The sequence below is a fragment of the Meleagris gallopavo genome, chromosome 1 (genome assembly GCF_905368555.1).
Source record: "Meleagris gallopavo chromosome 1, MGAL_WU_HG_1.1, whole genome shotgun sequence".
NCBI lineage: Eukaryota > Metazoa > Chordata > Aves > Galliformes > Phasianidae > Meleagris > Meleagris gallopavo.
Genome location: NC_139404.1, coordinates 9,250,377 through 9,270,149, shown reverse-complemented (window position 1 = coordinate 9,270,149; position 19,773 = coordinate 9,250,377). Strand labels below are relative to the sequence as shown.

Below are 19,773 nucleotides of genomic sequence, written 5' to 3'. Positions count from 1 at the left end.
CGAGTGACTACACCTTTGTCCTCATCTTCCAGGCCATTAATAGATCAAGGACACATTTATTAGGAATAATATCTTCACTTAATACTGTGTCAAGACAATTGTGCTGCAGAGTGTTAACTGCAGTAAGTCACTCTCAGAAGGGTTTTATTCTCAGATGTGTGACATCCTAGACCTATCATCAAACATTCATCCCAAATCCATCTCACCCACTTTTATCTGAGTGTTGTGTCAGGCTTCTAGTTTAAGCTAACTATTTTATTCTTCTGTGCTCAGGACAGATAGAAGTACACAGCCAGGATAAGTGCAACAATCAAATGAATCACCTCTTTCAGAAAATAAGGTCAGGAACAAGGAAAGACCCTGTCAAATCTTTAGTCATAGAAATTTGCAGGATGTTTATCATTGTCTTTAGTAACAGTGAAACAAGGGCTCTGTTCTGTTTTTGTATCAGAGGTTTAGCGTAGTTAGTGGTAGATTTAAAGGAAAGGATGCTGCATTCAAAGCAGTTTTTGGAGAACCACTTTTTACTGTAACTGTTTCTTTTATTTTTTGAATGTGAGGCATTTTATCAGAAAGAATTCAAGTATTTCAGAAATAAAATAACACACTGCACTGTTTGACTGCCTCCCCCAAAGAAGCAGTAAGGAATCCCAATAAGGAATTCTTTGCAATCATTGTAGAACATGGGAGTATTTATAGCCTGTTCCAGAGCTACAAGTAATGCTCAACCTGCTGAATACTTTAACACCTACTCAATAGTGTGTTTAGAAACAGCTATCTCAGGTGCTTGTGTAACCTGAAAATATGCTGAAGGATGTGGCCAAGCCTAAGATAAGCAGAGAAGAGAAAATAATGACTTACTGCATGTAAACACAGAAACATAAAGACTTTTTTTTTTTTCTCAGCAATAATTTTAAGATCTCAAAGTCAGCCTGAGTGCTTCTGAGCTCCAAGACAACACATATTTTCAAGCTTTGTATCATACCACTCTCAGTCAACTGAGATGAAATATTTAATGCATAAAGAAATAGGGTTATTTTCCTTTATTCTTGTATTTTACCACACACCCACAGGAAAGTACTTTGCTTAATCATAAATAAAGAGTTGCAGGAGCTCATGGAATTAAGTGACACTTGCTAACCTTTAGCTTTCTGGCTGAAAAATGACCTTCAGTGATGACCCGAGTGAATAGTGCTATTTGGAATAATTCCCTTGCATCAAACAACCTATTATTTTACTATTATTAAGGTTTGGTAACACTGCGGGGAGAAACCATCTGTTAAAAAAGAAACAAGGTACTGACCCTTAGATATTTGGGGACTGCTGTTTTCTGCAATCAGTTTAAGTTACTTTTCATTCATTTTGTACAATTTCCTTTCACCAGTGTCAGGAAGATGAGAATAAGAAAAGGCCAACATCCCTGTGATGTTTATTACACATCAACAAATAAAAGATACATTTATAGCTGCATTCACCATTTTACTAGGTCTATTAAACAAATGTGTTGTAAGAAAAAGCCTATGAAACAAACTTAGCAACAGTAAAAAGTCCATTGTTTGACTCCTACTGAAGCATCAACTGATTCACAGTATGAAGTCAGGAATCCTTTAGATAAAAATAAACACAGAAGTAGACAATAGATACATTAAGAGGAGTGACATCTTCTTTCACTGAAAGGCCACTGAAAGGCCTGTCTTCCAACCACAGGTTACTTGGTTTAAAGAATTATTTTGCAGTTACTTCACCAAAAAATCCATCATGAAGATAAAGGATCCAGTCAGGAATCTTTAAAATTTTTAAATAAATATATTTGGGGGTTTTAAGATAAAATAAACAAAACAGATAGAATTCACACAAGAATGAGTTTCCTAAAACCTGGAATTCTTCAGTACTGATGAAGTAGAAATTTTAGCAAAGTGATTTCAGAAGGATCAAAAACATTTTTTTCTTAGTTGCTGCTGCCAAATCACAGTCTAAAGAGGACTATATGTGGCCTGTCATCAAAGTTTTATAAATAATGAATGCCTTCTGCCTAAGCTAAGAGGATATGTGAAGAAATTAGTGATTTTTTTTTTCCTTCTGTTTGGTTAACAGGCTTTGTTTGACTGGATTTCTTTCTTTTTTCTTTTTCTTTTTCTTTTTTTTTAATTTCTTTTTTTTTTTTTTTGACCCTTTATTTCTTCTTTACTTGGATATTTAATGTTCATAGTGATACTTTGAACTATACCGTAATAGACCATAGAAAGCATGAAAATCTAATTTTTGTCAAATTAATCTTTACCATTAGACTATTCCATCATTTCCTTTGTGTTAACTTTTTAATTTGCAGAAACAATGTAAGATCCAATTTTGATTAATTTCCTTGACACTGAAGACATAAGTAGCAGAAGTCAACTATTTTGACTATACCTGAATCGTAAAGTTCTGGAGTGTTTCTGAATTCCCAGATGCAGATGTCAACCAGCGTCAGTCACCTGAGTTACAGAATGTGCTATTGCACCATTTTTCCATGGAATGCAATAGGACAGAGTATCCTGGTATATTTTTACTAATCTGCGAAGTTCATAAGATAAATTAGTGGCACGTCCACCAAGCAAATGAGATTTCAGTTTGAAACACTGCATTGCTTTCAGGAATAAGTCTTAAGTCATTTGATGTAACTGAAGACTCTTCTTGACTTTTCTAAGAATTGAGCACTCTAATTGACAGAATAGGTAATAGCATGACAAGTACAGTATTGAGACAGAGTAGCATGACATGACAAAAGCAACTACTAATTATCTGCTTTTTCTTGAAACTAATAGCAAGTAAACTGAAGATGAGATTCAACTTTTATTCCATCTAAAATTTTTTTAGCTACATGAGTGATCCAAGTTTATCAGCTATTGGCTACACACACTCTGCACATCATGCTAGGGCCAGGATGTTTGGCAAGCGTTTCTTTGCTGACATCTTTGTGGTTACAGACCTCCTGCTCATACTTGCACAGAAGCTGTAAATTGAACTTTTTACAGGCTGTTATATTCCAGAACACCTGCAAATTATAGGTAATGTAAGAATGAGAGCAGACTTAGAAAGAAAGACACATTGCTAAGATGGTATATTCACCTACAGCACTGTGGCCAAAGAGATGCCTGATTGTAATGTGCTGAAGTTTAGCAAAGTCTAGCATCAAGAAACATCAGGACAAAACCTGGAAAAAAAAAAAAAAAAAAAAACAGAAAAATCCTTTTTTTTCTTTCGTATTTGTAATGTTTTTCTTGCCTAGATGATTTTTGTAAACATCATGAGGTATGAAAAAAGTTGAACAAAAATGTTACAGTTCTGCTTTACACTGTTTTGAAACAAAAAATAAGACCTTAGAGAGCTATAAAACCACCTGATAAAGAGATGTACCATTGGCAAAAGCATATCTACTAGTAGCTTCATCAGAACAAACAGAAGATGCTTAAAGGAGAAACACAGTTACAGTAGTCTTCAGCTGAATCAATTAACAAGGTGAAACATCTCTTCCAAAATCAGGGTTGTAGACTTCAGGAAAATCAGAGGAAACAAGATGATGGAAAAAAGGAGTAGTTCAGTGTGAGATGACAAAAAAGAATAGGCTGATAACCTTCATTTTTGAAACCATTCCCTGAAAGAATCAGTGTTTTTATTTGCTTTTATGTATGTAGTAAATTCAGTCAGTTTCTGAAACAGAATCTTGATGTTGACAGTTTGTAATTTTCACTAACTTAAAGATGGAATTTATTTAAAAACTACTCAAATACTGTTTCTTCAAAGCTATTTAACATCTCTTCTTCACAAGAGTTTGGAATTAATGCTAAACTACATTACAGACTTTTTATAATACACTATTTTCTTTTTTTTTTTTCTTTTAACATTTTCTTTCATGTATAGTCATGAATGCTTAAATGATTATGCAAGTGCCAAACGTTAACTAACCAATACAAAACATTTAAAATAGTATTCTTACATTAGGAGAGTTTTATCTGTAAAACAAAGATTATTATCTTTATCCCTACAGGGTTTGGATTTCTTTAAGCTTATTTCTAATTAATGTTGACTACACCTAATTAATGTTCACTACATGTTGACTTCATTATATTTGCCTAATTGCATGAAGAAGACCAAGACAGCAGTTCTAATAATATTTAGTATACCTATTACAGAGTTTTGGAATATTTTTTGACCCAGAATTTCTCAAAAGGTCTCAAACAGATGCTCACCCTTGCTCAGGATACTGTAAATCATACAAACAACATTAAGCTTGTGTTCATGTAAGTAAAATAAAACATTTCTAGTGAAATAATAAGTATAATCTCTGATGAAGAGTTTGAAATAGCAGATGGTGTTATCACTTTGAAAGCAAGGAGGTAGCTGTGTGGAAGCAGTAGCATGCAGAATATTCTGGTCTTGTAGCTTCAGATGGCACTTAGTTCTTTAAAGCAAAAACAGGAAAGTGATTGATGTTACACAGCAAACAGTCTGCTTCTTACATCCCCAGTGGCAGTGCTTATCACTTTGGAGTTCTGCTAAAGTAAAACTTACAGAAGCCTTTGTCAACAAACTGCAGTTATGAAAGGAACTGTCATGATTTCTCTGCCAAAAAATTCCAGTCTTTGTGAGCAAGTCAATCTAGGATTACTTGGAAACACTCCTCAACTTGCTGCCAGTCACCTCTTGGGATATGGATAAATAATAAATCTGAGGCAAGGTTTGTTGTTTGATCAAAGGGAGAAAGGGAATAAAAGCCCTCCTCTCTTCCCCACCAGTTCGTCTGAGATATCTATATATCCTTCTTTAAAACATTTCTGTACTGACACAGAGTTCTATGTAGCCTCAAGAATTCGGTTAAAAAGAGACTGTTTCTAAACACTTGTAATATCAACCCTTATACTCAAAGAGATTTGTATACCTTCAGATAAAATGCAAGTCTTTAGTTCCTAAGCCTTCAGAGTTAAACTGTTACTTATTTCACCATAAGGAAAATCCAAACATCTATCTGTTATTTACATAAACATATTTTATAGATACATATATTTACGTATACACAAATATACATATTCATACATATATTTTTATACATATAGATATTTATACATTGACATACGTATTCATAAATATATACATACACATAGCATATTTTTTTAATACAGGACTACAGGTAAGCGCTGATAAGCCAGGTCCTTATTTTGACAGATTCACGTTGATTTATATATAGTATGAATTAATATCTTACTCACATTTTAACATGTCTTGGTAGGAGAGCTAGTCTTTCATAATTATGTCAAACCAAAGTTCTACTGCCATGAAGACTATTAAAATAGAAAAAAGTTTACACATGAAACTGAATCAGCCAGTTTCATGATAAAAATGACTATTATCATGAAAGTTAAAGTAGGCACATTGAAAGTCCAGCTCCTGCAAATGGCAATGAAATATTTTTCCTCTGCAGCAGACCTCAGCAGTCCTCAAAGACTATTAGACAGGCCTAACAAACCATAATTCTTATAGATGGTTTCATGTACACGCCCTATATATTAAAATCTGTATATGAACACAGAAAGTATCACTTCTGCAAAATTTTATCTGTCCCTTCAGTCTCTTCTTCTACCTTTTTGAAATGTTTTATCTTGAAAATAAAATTTCGAAGTCCAGATCCTTCCTTTCTTAGTTCAGCTGATCCTTCTGCTTGTTGCAACTTCACTACCTCCAGTATCAAGCACTGCTCACAGAAAGCAAAATGGAGGTGTTAGGACTGGAAATGCTACTTAATCACACCCTTTCCAGGAAAGAACAGTGTCCAGCGCATAGCTACACAAACTGAACTTGGACAATGCCAAAACGCCTCAAATCACTCAAGAGCAGCATAAACAGGTAAAATAAACAGGTAAAATTTCTCAATATCTGCAGATGTCTGCACAGAGCCAACTGTACTATATCCTAATCCTGGTACAAAATTGTAGAGACACCACAGTGGCTCAACAACTCATTTTCATACTGTCACCTTTGCTCTTTAACCTATCCACAAACCAGAAAAGAACACTTAGGAACACACTGCATACCATGTGTAGGGCTTGAATTATACAATTACATCCTTCATGCGCTCTTCAGGCCTACATGCTTTTAATGTAGTTCTACTAGGCTTATATAAATGTATCCCTCCTGCTCTCTGGAAAGAAACCAAATCCATTTCAACCTGTAATGTAAATAGTTTCTTTTTAACATATTGTGTGAGCTGATTTCACCTTTATTATATATTTCCCATTGCGAGACCTCAAACTGTGGGACACTGGGAAAGAATGCAACCCGCAGCCTATAAAGCATGGGGGCTGAATCTTGGCCTCCATTAACACCTCATTAAGCAGTGCCTGTACTGTACTTAAAATCAGCTAATGATTTTTAAATGTATTTATCAACCTACAATTTAATAATGTAGAAACAATATTTCTCTCTAATACTGAATGATCAATAATACGTTTTAATCTCTACAAACCAACATGAAACATTAGAGATACATCATTATCTCAAGCAAGATCTCTGCTGGTCATTGTCAAATGCAACCTTCAACATGACCATACCACTAATACCACAAATGGTGTTAATTGCAATATAAATTTTCTTATGAGCAAAAGCCGATGGACTGAGGAAAACACCTTCCATTCCTGGGCTTGTATACAGTTCATGTTACTAAGAACTAAGTTAAAACCATAAAATTAATTCAACCCCAAATAAAGGAATGGCAAAATTCTCATGTTCGAGTTTAACATGAATGAAGACTGTGTTACCAAAAAATACTGTTACAGCTTACATTAAACTGACAGGTTTAACAGTAGTTCAGGAAAGCAGGATTTTGATTAAGTCCCACTGAAGCTGAGTAAATGGCCATAGCATCAAACAGAGGTTTCACAGTATATCCTTTAATTGGCAAGGGGATTGTGGTATTCCTATCCATCAGGTGACCCTTCTGAGCAAGGGTTAGGACCTGAGCTTGTTGCAGTGAGTTGGGAAGCATGTGTGCTCTGCAGGTGAAGCCTGGTTTCTGAGGGCAAAAAGCTCTCATTCATTGTCAGTTCACTTTACTTTCACTGAACATCACTTTTGAAGCAGAAAAAGGAAAGGAAAAATTGTAAAAATCAGTGAGTCTAATTTGTGGATGCCTTCTCCTAGCTCTGTAAGGTAACAAGCTTTTAAAGTAGATTAGTTATAAATACTCCTTCCATTGAAAAAAAAATCTTATGTCCTTAAAGCTCAGCATAATCATTACAGAAGCTTTTACTTATCTGTCAGTACTAGCCTAGCCTGCAGTGGCCAGAATGCTAATTAACCTCCAACATTCCCAGTTGCAAAGGGAGGCTTTGAGCAGGTATGTCTGCTTTCATGTTTCAGGATCTTTGCGATTAAATTTATTGCTGAATTTACAACTATTCCATGCTGAAAATATACACATATGGATTTCATTGCCTGTACCAAAATGGTGCAACCACCACTTTGTAACTGCCCATGCCCATCTGGTACCCAGAGCAGCATCCCCCTGAAGTAAGTGCAATTCAAATTAGGGGATCTTCCTGCTGTCCCTGTTTGATTAGTGAATGCAGCAACATTTACTCATGGACTTCATACTTGGATGCTACATTCTTTTGGATGGGAGAATTGCAAGTGCTGTTCCCAGGGTGCAAGCAGGGATGCCACATATAACCTTTGACTTTGGATATGTAGTCAGGGATTCATTGACTGCATCACAACTTGTAAAATCAGTCACATTTCATAAGTGTGGAAAATGTGGCAGGTTACTCTATGAGGTGAAATATAAGATGGAGATATGTGTGCGCATGGTAGAGAATTTGCTTGGAAAAGATCTTTCTGTGTCATTGGATCTGGGAAAGCTGACATTAGTCAGGGGAGGTTTGGCCCTCAGTGAGAAACTGATGTTTTAAAATTTCCTTGAAAATATCAGAGTTATGATGTGCTATGCCCAAATTACTGGCTCCCTGCTGAAAGTGATAGTATGCAGTGAAATGTACAGTGATTCCAACCAGCGGAAAAACAATTACTCCTACAAGTGAGCACAGAAGTAGTTAATAGTTGCAGAACCGTAGTGGGGAGCTTGCCAAAACTGGCAGCTAAACCCTGAACCAACATAACAGTAGGTCTATTTGTCTCATTTACTCTGCTTTTCTCATCTCCCTAACTCCATTGCAAGCAAATAAAGATCAATAATAACAATAACCTTAGTGATTACATCTAGAAATAAATCAACAATAAAATACATTTTCAACAAAGGAGATGTGAGGGAATTATATAATCAGCATTTATCACTCAATTCTACTGATTTACATATTGAAAAGGATTTACTGCATTGATAGCAATCATTTGTTTACTTACAAGAGAGCTTTTCATGACAAGTCTCTCTCTTTAAAACATGTTTCATTGCCCTAATAAAAACAAAACTCATTTCATAGAGCTTCCTAGCAAGGCATACAGACCAATTATCCTATTCAGATTCTTTCTTTATAATTGTTAATTTAGCTTGCTACATAAAACACAATTAAACCTTGTTTAGACTAAAGCTATATGGAGTTCTAGCTGATGCTAGATTTTAAATCCTAGCCACACTTAAAATACAGATTTTAATATACTTCACACTGATGCTGCATAGTTATCACTTCCATAGCCACAGAAATGTACTTCAATAAATTAGCATTTTCTTACTCCCAACTATGTCAGCAAAAAGGTATTTTCTTTTCATCTTTGCACAAAAGGTAATATCTAAACATAGCTGATTGACTTAACATCAATTTACCTTGCACACTTGCATATTTTTTCCACCTCCCCTGCTAATAACTGCCTGACATATATGTATGACATCTACAAATGTACATACTACTGCAGAGGACTGAAACGTCATAGCTGTGTACAGGTATCCATAGATATACATAGGATGAGAACCAAATCATAAAGAAGAGTTTAAATCACATGCAATCTAGAACAAGGGGGCACTTTGAAGGAGCTAAGGGAGAAGGGGTTAGGTTTCAGGGAGACTAAAACTGAAGAAAAAAGTTGTAAGTAATGTACACAAATATGAGAGAAAGTAATATTTTTCTTTGAGTAGCAGCTAAACTGGAAGCAGACTTACATTGGCAGTTAGTCATTTTAATTACAGTGTGATGACACTTGCTAGTTTAGAAAATGAATCATATGGTTACACAGGAATGCAGTCTTTTTGCCTTAGCTATATTTGTAGATAAATAGAATTCTAAAAGTGAAACAGACATTCAATTGCTTAAGGGCTACTTTATGCATAAGAGTATATTTATTCAGTAGTAATTTCAGGGTATCTTCTCATGACTTTCCTTATTATTAAAGATCAGACATCCTTCTTACATCACGGAGGATAACACAGAACGACAAGAAAACCTAATGCTCTTTCAAGTATAAGAATATTGAAACAGCCTAAAATCAATCACTACAAGTTCCTGAAATAATTCTAATTTCAGTAAAGTCAATTACAGATACAGTTTAGTACAAGGACATAATTTACAGCATTTCTCAAGAGGAATATTTTACTCTGTCAAAGGACCGCAGTTTAACCCCACTGCAATACTTTCAGTGAAGTCAATGAACTTGCATTAGCATAAAGGCTTTAAAAACCTGACACACTGACCTACCTTTATGTGACAGACGTAACCTTGGCTGTCTTGTATCTGTTGCGTGACATCCAGCTGGTAACTCTAGTAACAAACCACATAGTGCCAGAATTAAAAGGTCCTGGGCAGATGCCATCATGCCCAACATCGAAATCTTGCTGTCTTCACTTAACTGCTGCTCTTTGTTATTTTTTTAAGGCTCCAAGTTCCACTTCTACTTTTCTAGTACAGTCAGATATCTCTCTTTGGTTAGTTTGTGGGGTATCTCTATGTGAAAAATCAATGTTCGTCAGAAGAGCACACAGCCTCAGCCTGCCATTTGTCAAGCTGTGCAAATGTCATGTAAAAATATTCCCTCCCCAGTACAATTGTTTATAAAGTGCGAGGACATTCCAAGGCGTTACTCTGCAGTGTTGTGTCTTGAGCTCTCTAGTAACTCTGCCCGTGGATTCAGGAAGAAGCTGTATTTTCAGTCCCTCCTGCAAGGCAATTCATTAAAAGAAGGAGGGAAAAAAAAAAGAAAAATAAAAAAAAAAAAAAGAAAGCACCCTCCTCCTTGGTGCTCTTCGGAACTCAGCCCCTTGCTCTGACTTGCTAAACAGCCAGTTTTAATTCACCTTTCACCTTTGCTAATTAAAAACAAGAAGTGCCATTCCCTCCTGGAGTTGCAGGATCCACCCAGCGGGGAAGCCGGGCTGTCAGGCTGCCGTATTTACTGAGAAAGTTCAGCGAGGGTTGAGGCGATGTACAGTACGAGCTGCTTCTAGGAAGCGATTTAATCCACGTGCCGTGCGCTGATTCCTCAATTGCTTCGTGGTTTCACATTGTAAAGCATCAGGAGAAGGGTCAGAATTCTTCCTGCCCCTCCCTTCTGAAAAGTCATTTCAGGTTTTTTTCCCAGCTCGGTGTTAGAGGAGGATTAACCCTTGAATTAACAGTTTAAGTGCATTATCACTTAGAGTCATTAAACAGCATGCTACTAAGTGGATCAGCAGTCTTTTTTTATTTTAAAAAGGGTTTGGTTTTATGTTGTTGTTTTTGGTTGTCATTTTGTTCTGTGGGTTTTGTTTGTTTGTTTGTTTGTTTGTGATTTTTGTTGGTTTTTTTTTCCAAATGTGCTTCTACACACATCTTAATGAGAGCATGATAAACAGCACCAGATTTACTAGGGTCAAGCAGCTACTTCTTACATTGCAACTAACAAATACCAGATAACTCCATCTCTTTTCTTTTAATCATTTCTAATTAATTTCTAATTTCTAATCATTAAAATTCACATCGTTAAAATTATACCTATGGCAAAAATTAAGTTTTCACTTTAGAAGTCTATAGGTCCATGTCCGAAATACATAAATATAGGATTAAAATGCTCTGTAGCTTAGATCTCATGCATAGAATCTTTTATTTTTTGCGAGGTGCACTTTAATTATTAACAATTGTAGGTTTTTTTTCATTTGTTTTTTGTTTTTGTTAATTAAGGTGTTAATATCATCTCAGGTCTTTGCAAAAATGAAACACGAAAACTAATATACTAATAACTAGAGATAATGTACTCAAACACATTTGGTAGCCTACAAAAGAGAATGATATCTAGAAAGAAAGATTTAATAAGAAATTTCTGTATGCCAGCAAACAGAAAAGAACCTAGCACAATAACATTGTGAAATGCTAAGAATTGTAATGACAGGATAAATAGATGGGAGAAGACAGATCTGCAGATCTGTTCAAGGAAAATGAAAAATATGAACTACTAGGATGGAGAAAAAAAAAAAAAAAGAAAAAAGAAAAAAAAAAAAAGAAAAAAAAAAAAAAAGGAAGCAACTCTGGGGGAAAAGACAAAAGTAAATCAGCGAGGGTGCCCAAGGACTCCTGGAGGCTGTATAATCAGAAGTGGGGAAGCCATGTCTACCTGTTAGTTCTCCAACAGCAGGTCACGTACACATACCTGGGCTAGTCTTAAATCAGTTGGAAACTGTGCCATCAGCAGTTAAACCACAGAAGCAAGAGCTGAGCAAGAGCTAAATCACACAGCTCTTTGTTCCATTTCGAGCACACACATTGCAGGTTGCACTGAATTGTATACTGATGTAGGGCTGTGGGGCCAGCTGTCTGGCAGTCACTCAGTATGTGTGCTAGAGACATTGTCTGTGAAAACAATACTGGCTCTGCCTCCAAAAACTGATCTCAGCACAGACAAGTTTATCATCTACCTGATGGAGATTTTATTATTGGCACCTTTCTGTTGTACTAAGGCATATCAATGTGCTGCATTTGGTCACTTGAAGCTGTTGTAAAGAGCACGATCTGTTGAGGCCTCCTTGAAAATTTACATTTGTCTTTGGATGCGATTCTGTGAGCTCTTATTGAAATATTCACATTTTATTCCCAAATAAAGATAGAATTAATAGAATTCTAGAAGACTCATTCTTTCTTAAATGTAAATCTTAAAAATTTAAACAATTCAGTTTTTGAAGTAACCCAAATGTCCTTTTTGATTTTAAGAATCTTGATATAGAAAATTCAATAGTCTTTCTAATTTAATCTATACATTTTCAAAAAGGCTACAGAAATCCAAATGCAAGCTCAAGTATGAATACTGAAACCATATTTAGTGAGTAAACCGAACATTGATGCAACCCCTCAAATTCTGCCCCTCTCTGGAGCTGTTATTCTTACAGTTCGGAGGTTAGTTGTTGATAATCTCAGGATGCAGCTAATGCTATAGATGCTGAACCTAATTAGTTAAGACTTCAGGTATCCTGAGGTAGTACTACCACAATAATGCAACAAGCTTAAGACGGTTTCCCCAGCTTTAAATTTCTTAAATTCTATTTTCATTTTCCTGGAAGGTGAGAGAGAAGGGAGCTGCTGGAAACCATGGGCCTTATTTTGTTCTTAGGTAAGAGAAAAGCTGCAGCACGTCTACTCAGACAGACTCTGTGTAAAAATAAAGGCAACTGCCTTCTGATGAGAGCTTACCTGTGCATTCAGTTGCACTTCAAAAACCCATGCATTCCCAGCCATTACATAGCTCTTGGCTCCCTACAAACACAACATGACCCAGAGCAGGGGCTTCAGTAGTGTCAGAAATACCCAGGCAAGCTGATTTTCATATTTGTGCCCAAGGACAAAGTGTTTTTGTCTGAAATCTGATTTTTGAGCTAAGTGAGCCGTGTGGATGCCTCAGGCTACTTCCCATGTCTGCCGAGGAAAGGCTGTGGAGCAGGGCTACAGAAGCTGGAGCTGCTGTTGGATGGGGAGGCTTCAGCTGACAGCAAGAGGTGCTGGCATGCACATGCAGGGAATGGCTGCTGAACATGAAGAAAGATGACTGCACTGGAAAGAGGCCCAACAAGATGAAAGGGAAAGGGAAAATGCACATATTGGTGAAAGCAGGAGACTCACTTCTTTCCTAGAAGAAAAAAAATGAATGTTCTTAACAGATATATCCTTGCTTCATTTTTTCTCAAATTGTTGTATAAGATATATAAGCCTTACACCACCTCACAAAAAATAAAAATAAAAATAAAGTTAAAATTAAAAATAAAAATAAAAATAAAAATAAAAATTGATGAAAAGTGAGTAGTGGAAAGGTACACACAATTTCAAGGCAGAAATGTGTGGCCTCAGGCAAGGCAGACAAGCTCTTTGCCTCAGCGACTTTTCAATTAAACAGACATGTGGTCTTGCCTCAAGGGGTGTTTTGAAAGACTTGTTCCTGAAGATTTTAAACAGTAGGTACAAGGATAGCAACTAAGATGTTCAAATATTAGGATTCTGTCTTAGATGAGTATAAACACAGATGCCAAGGGCTGCAGAGCCCACATGCAATACCTTGCTGGGTCTCTGAAGAGTAAACATGATGAGCTTACTGTATATTTTCTGTTAATAAGGCAAATAGAACAGATCTCTGTTGAACCTGAATTTTTTTCAGTAGCAAAATATCTTTTAAGTGAATGCTGATAGGTAAGTAGAAATTCATGCCTAGAAGTCTTCAGGTATTTGAAAATTGAGATGCAAACCTGGTATTTGACTGCTGGGATAAAGTTTATATAATTGTTCTCAGCTAAAAAATACTAGAGGTTTTCTTAATAGAAAAGATAAAAATATATAAAAATATGCTATGTACACTTGCATTCTGTATGCACAGTAAAAAAAAAAAAAAAAAAACTAGTAAAAGAACTCCAAATTAATTGTAAATTGCTTTGTAAAGTCTGTGAGTCATGGTCTGATTTGCTGCAACCACTGTTGCACAGATGCACAGCAGTTCTAATGAAGCCAGTGAGCCTGTAAATCTAAACACTCTAACATAAAATGCTTCTGACATACTGTGTGAACTCGTTTAACTGAGAGACTAAATGTAAATGCAGGAGCATGATATAAATAAGTAGATCTGCTATTAGCTACTAGCACTAGTAACAAATTCTAAACATTATAACTATAAAGCAAAATGAAGTGTTTAGAAATGTTAAAGTTAGGGTGGTCCAAAGAACAGCATAACCATAACTCAAAACCAGTTTGAAAGGTACAAGACTGCCTCCTTCTAAAGACAATACACTGAGCCATCACAGAAAATCTCTTTCGGACTGTTTTCAGATTAAAAGAAGGTGTGCAATCGAAGAGCTGTGTGGCCTTCAATGCAAGTTAATGATGCCTGCATCTTCATTAGTCCTGTAACCTGTGGTAAGTGTATTGTAAAGGTAATCAGAACTTCATTTATTTAACAGACAAATCTTTAAACAAAAAGAAATCCTTCTCTTACAGTATTTTACTTGCAAAGCTTTCATATGTCATTATTTATCCAGTGAGCATTGCAGTTAGTATTGACTCTTCAGCTTTCAAATACCATTATAGAGAAATACTTAGAGTAGATGTGGGAGATGAAGGAAAAGCTTGTACATCGTGTAATTATTATCTCTGTCTTATCTTTGCCTTTGAGGTGGGAATTCATGCTTGTTCCAGCCTCTGTTAGAAACTGGTAACTGGCTCTTGCCTCAGCCCTACAGAAAAAATGCTTGTCATTGCAGTGGTGCAATGGTGCAGCCTCTTAACTCCTAACCAACGAACAAAAATTCTGTGGACACATTAAGCAAGAGTTCTGACAAGACACAACAAGAACATGGAAAAGTAGATCCAACAGGTGAGTAATCGCTTAATAATATCTTCTTAGATCTCTCCAAGAAAGGAGCATGAAATCACTCAAATGACCCACTGACCCTAGGGAGGATATGTTAACTGATAGCAAAAGAATGCTGCCAGATTGATACAAGGTAATAACAAGAAATTATAACAAAACTTAGTCATCGTATAGAATTTTCAGACTATAAATGATTCTGACATTTGCTTTTGTCTGCTAGAGTTGGATACTAGCCCTGTGTGAAAGCTGATGTGTTTATATACAATGTCTTTAGGACAGGGAAATGTTATTTCTCTTGTTTCATACACAGTAAATTCTCTCTTTGATCCAAGATCAAATTTAGACAATATTCATTAAGCAAAAGACTTTGACTGAACATGAACTTGCACTTCAAACTCACCGCAAAATTATCCTGTAAATTAGTGCTATGGAGGAAAAAATAATTCTCAACTAAATTACTTTCCTCTTGATTTCAAAGAGACTGGGTTTTGTCAGGTAAATATTGAAACTCACTGTCCTTGGGACATTGTTGTTTGCAGTAGTGTCACTTCTATGACTAATTATAGGTGAATGTCAATACTACTTGGGCCATAGTCACATACTTTGGTTAACCTATATAAAACAGGTGGAGTAAATGCTTTTTTCTTCAATTGCAGATCTCTTCAGTGTATCTTTATGAGTTGCACTAAAAAAAATAGAGTATCAGTATCTTACCTCTGAAATCAACTCCATGAGCTTGACTTATGATTAGCACATGGGTCACAGCAATCTGTATGGTTAGTTATGGATGAAAATCAAATTACTGATTTCTCTAGAGGAATGTATTTTTGATGATATTTTTCCTACTAAATAATTGCAGAAGTCTGTCTAAACAAAAGTAAAAATGGAACAGCTTAATTTTTGTTGATGATTAAATATGGCATGTCATATTTTCCACTGGTCACTGAGAAGAAGATAAAAATGCAGTATTCAGAAGTCTAGTACTAAGTAATTATGGGTATCAGACATTTCCTATTAACTCATAATGAGAAATATTTTTTTTAAGTGAATGATGTTCTTTGTAGTACTAGATGAACAATATGAACACTGTGTAATTCTCCCTTTAAAAGATCTTACAATTGATCGTTTGTTAATTTTTCATTGTTTTAAAAAAATGCACACTAGTTATATAAAAACACTGTCCTACACCTCAAAGGTGTCATTTAGTTGTTTCAGTTTGTAGGTGTCAATCTGCTACATAATTAAGTGGTTTGGCCATTGACAGAGACAGCTTTAAACAGTGTTTACTTTTCTCAATCAGGCACATGAAGATATAACCTACAAATTTTCTGTTTGAAGCCTACAGCCACCTTCTAATATAATAATTTCTCAAAGGTGAAATGGAAAGTGTAAATTGTAAAGCATTTTGACCACAAATCAATTGCAGGTTTTAGAAATGCAAACGTATTTTGATGCAAAATATTTGAAAATGAATTCCAGTTTTATTGACTGATAATAGTTTCCACACATCTGCTTGAGAAAGGTGATGTCATCATCAGGAGGGACATGTGTCCTGAACAACATTTAGTTCATATTTTTACTTACACCCATTACTGGAAGTCATATATGATGACAGATCCCAAAAGCAGAGAGCAAATTGGTATATGCTCTAATTTGCCTTGGCAGTATACAATCTACTTTCAAGAATGAATTAGATTTCTTATGACAGCATCATAGTCCAAAATCCTTTCCTTTGAAAGACAAGGGAAATCTAAAGAATCAGTTTCAAACATTTAATAGGGAACATGTTGGACAGAGAGCTGACAATATTTGACTACAATACAGAAAGAAGCTTAGTTGAGATGCTTCTGGGTCATAGTGGTTAAAGCATTTAGTCACTTCATGGTTTATTGAGATTCAAAGGTGTATATACTTCTATGAATCTCTTCACAAGTGTCACTGAACTAACATTTAGGTACTGAAATGCTGAGTACTGAAGCACACAAATCTCTGGTATTTTACGTCACCCTTTGGTACATAGTAGCTGTTCTCTCTTCAGCTGCAAACAGCCTTGGAGATGTGAGAGGTGTCCAACCTTTATGATTCTGGACTGAATACATAGTAGGAATTGAAAAATGTATATCCTTTAAGGGGTTTTGAAATCACAGCATTAATAAGATCATTATTTTCACAAAAACATTAAAAAAAATCCATTACTACCTTTTTAACTGCTTTGCCACACACATACACCCATGCTTTCTCTTAGCCAAGAATAAATCCAGGTGAGACAGCATCTTGACTGACTGAATTGCTGTCCTTTTCTGTGCACTAGTTGAAACAAAGACTTTGTCTTTGTGTGGTGACTTGGGTGTGCCTTACACCATTAGCATTTCTTTTTTTGCCATCTGCTGTATTATTATGAAGAAAGTCATTATCATTGGATTTCACTTTTGACATCAGTCTAGACAGACATTTAATTGAAACACGAACGTTCACTTAAAGAACAAAACAAAACAAACAAACAAAACAAAACAAAAAAAACAAACAGAGGCCTTAACACATTTTCTTTATTGAAGAGCCAACAACTTCAGCTTTTAAGTCTCTGGAAAAGGTATCAAACAGACTGAATTAATCCTTCAATTACAATCTTGAGGAAATGGAAGAGCAGTGACAGTCTGTTTTTCAACTAGGTATGTGATGACCTTATCTCAGAGAAATCTGTTTTCTGTTGTCTAAGATCATTTATATCATTTTAAAGTGTGGATGACATTGTATTACTGTCATCTACTAAGACCACAGAATCACAGAGCTGCAGGGTCCAGATGGATCTGCATAGAAATTGACTCCCTCTCTGGGCAGCCAGTTCCAGTGCTCAGTCTCTGAGCACTCTGACAATAAAGAATTTCTTCCTTGTGTTAGCATGGAACTTCCTGTGTTCCAGTTTCCGCTCATTTCTGTTGTTTATCCTACACTGTCTTAATAGTTATTCAACAGTATTCCAGTATATAACATCAGTTGTTAGTTATTAAAATAACTAGTCCGCAATCCAGTATTACAGCTGTGCAAAAAAAAAAAGGTACAGTAGTATTGTCAAATGTGAGAAAAATATTGACAATTAAAAATTATGACAGTGCAGGATAATACAGAAATGTAATATATACCAATTTCTCCAGTTTCTAAAGCAAACACAGAGATAGGAACATTTACAGAAAGAAAGTGATTATATCAATATGGAAGGCTATCCTTTGAGCAAGGGAGGGTCACTCTCCCAACCACAGCTAAGCTGAATTGAAAGTGAGAGGCTGGAGATCTGTGAAAGAGAATATGAAGAAAAATTTAAAAAAATGCTGTGGATGAGCTAGACAGCAAACTAGCTGGCTCGGGATGTGGTTAAAACCATATTATTTGGGTCATTTTTAACTAGACTACTCTATCCTTCAGGGGAGGTGTACCGGATGATGTATTACTTGTTTTCTACCCCTAGATGTTATGATCTTATAAATGTTGTGGCTCAGAACTATGTCTATTTTGAATTAACAAAACCAGTTTGTATGTAATGGGCAAGGCAAGGATTAGGGAGCTGCTTAAATAAACAGTACAAGACTATTTATATGGTGACTTCATGAAGGTACAGTGAAAACCACACTTCTCTGGCTAATCTCTCTGTAGGGATTCTCTGAGTCATAATTTGTTTTTATACAAGTGACCATCTTCCTCCAACAATAAAGGAAGAAATGACCTAAAAGAAAAAGTCATTATATACTGTAGTTTAGTCTTCTGTGTCTTCCGTGCTCAAACACCAAGTACATGTGTATTCCCAAAAATAGAAAAGTTAAAGTAGGCAAAACCAGAAGAGCATAAAAATTACGACTGTCTGAGGGAAGCTCTGATTTATAGTATGGCAAGTAATATGGTCTGGTGTTGCTGTGCTATCTAGTGCTCAGCATAATTGCTTTAGCAGGTAATATGATATAGCTTTAATAATAATAACAATTAAAATATTATGTAATTGTTAAATCTCTGCAATCCAAAGTAGAGCATAAAATGCAGAACCCTCTCATTTTTATCCCCATGTGTCACTTCTGCAGTCTGTGTACTTCTTCAGTTGTATTTTCCTAAGATTTCAGAGCCAAATTCTTGCATCACCAAAAATACCGGAAAATAGATGACCTCATTTACTGGTTGTGTAAAATGATGTTATTCAATTTCTATTAATAAAGATAGCTAAGAGCAACAAATACTCTGAACTTATAAATTTATTCTTGAGAAATGTGAATTTGCTAAAAATGCTCATTCAATAAAATCTGTTTTATGGGTTAAATTTTTCTAAAAGGATTTTTTAATGTTGCAACAATTTAGTTGCAGCACTGTTCACAAGAACTGACTATACAAACAACAAGCAAACAAACAAACAAACAAACAAAAAGTAATTCCAGGTGATACTTCAGACTCATCCTTCAGACTACAAGCACTGATTTCAACACAGGTATTCATGTTCCTAAGCACACAGTTACATGATTTATTGGGCCAGGTTTCAAAATCCTGATTTTTCAGCAAGAGAAATCTAGGAAATACAAAACAAACAAACAAACAAACAAAAAAGAGATCCTGAGGACAATGTTAGAAAATAACTATTCCGTTGCTTTATATTTATTTTACCTTCCCAGTAATTCTCTCAAAGCAGACAAATATTTGTGTGAAACAGATTCAAGATAGAGATCTCTATTTGGAGAGAGGCTTGTGGGGTTTTTTAAGGATGCAAAACCTACTGAAATAGTACTGGACAATTGGGTCAGACTACTTAGGAGGACTCCCTGGATTGGATTATCTCTTGGGCTGGAGAAAGCTGGTTGGAACAATACTAAGATGAGTTAGGGAGCAAACGAGATATTAATGAGTCCTGTGATATCTCAATGAAAGGATATTGAGGCTTACTTCAAGAGATTTTAGAAGGTCTGGAATGAAGACAAGGACCTTCCTCTTCGTTTTTTCTTTTCTCCTCTGGGT

The 19,773-nt window shown here is 35.6% G+C and overlaps 1 protein-coding gene across 1 annotated transcript in view; it reads right to left on the bottom strand.

The window, feature by feature from the left end:
* Window positions 1-10,501, bottom strand: part of SEMA3E (semaphorin 3E) — a 130,270-nt gene extending 119,769 nt beyond the window's left edge. Inside the window, exon 1 of the mRNA XM_085216357.1 lies at window positions 9,672-10,501. Within this exon, the coding sequence (XP_085072483.1) occupies window positions 9,672-9,798 (127 nt within the window). The 5' untranslated portion in view covers window positions 9,799-10,501. The remainder of the gene's footprint in view (window positions 1-9,671) is intronic.
* Window positions 10,502-19,773: the final 9,272 nt, after the last annotated feature.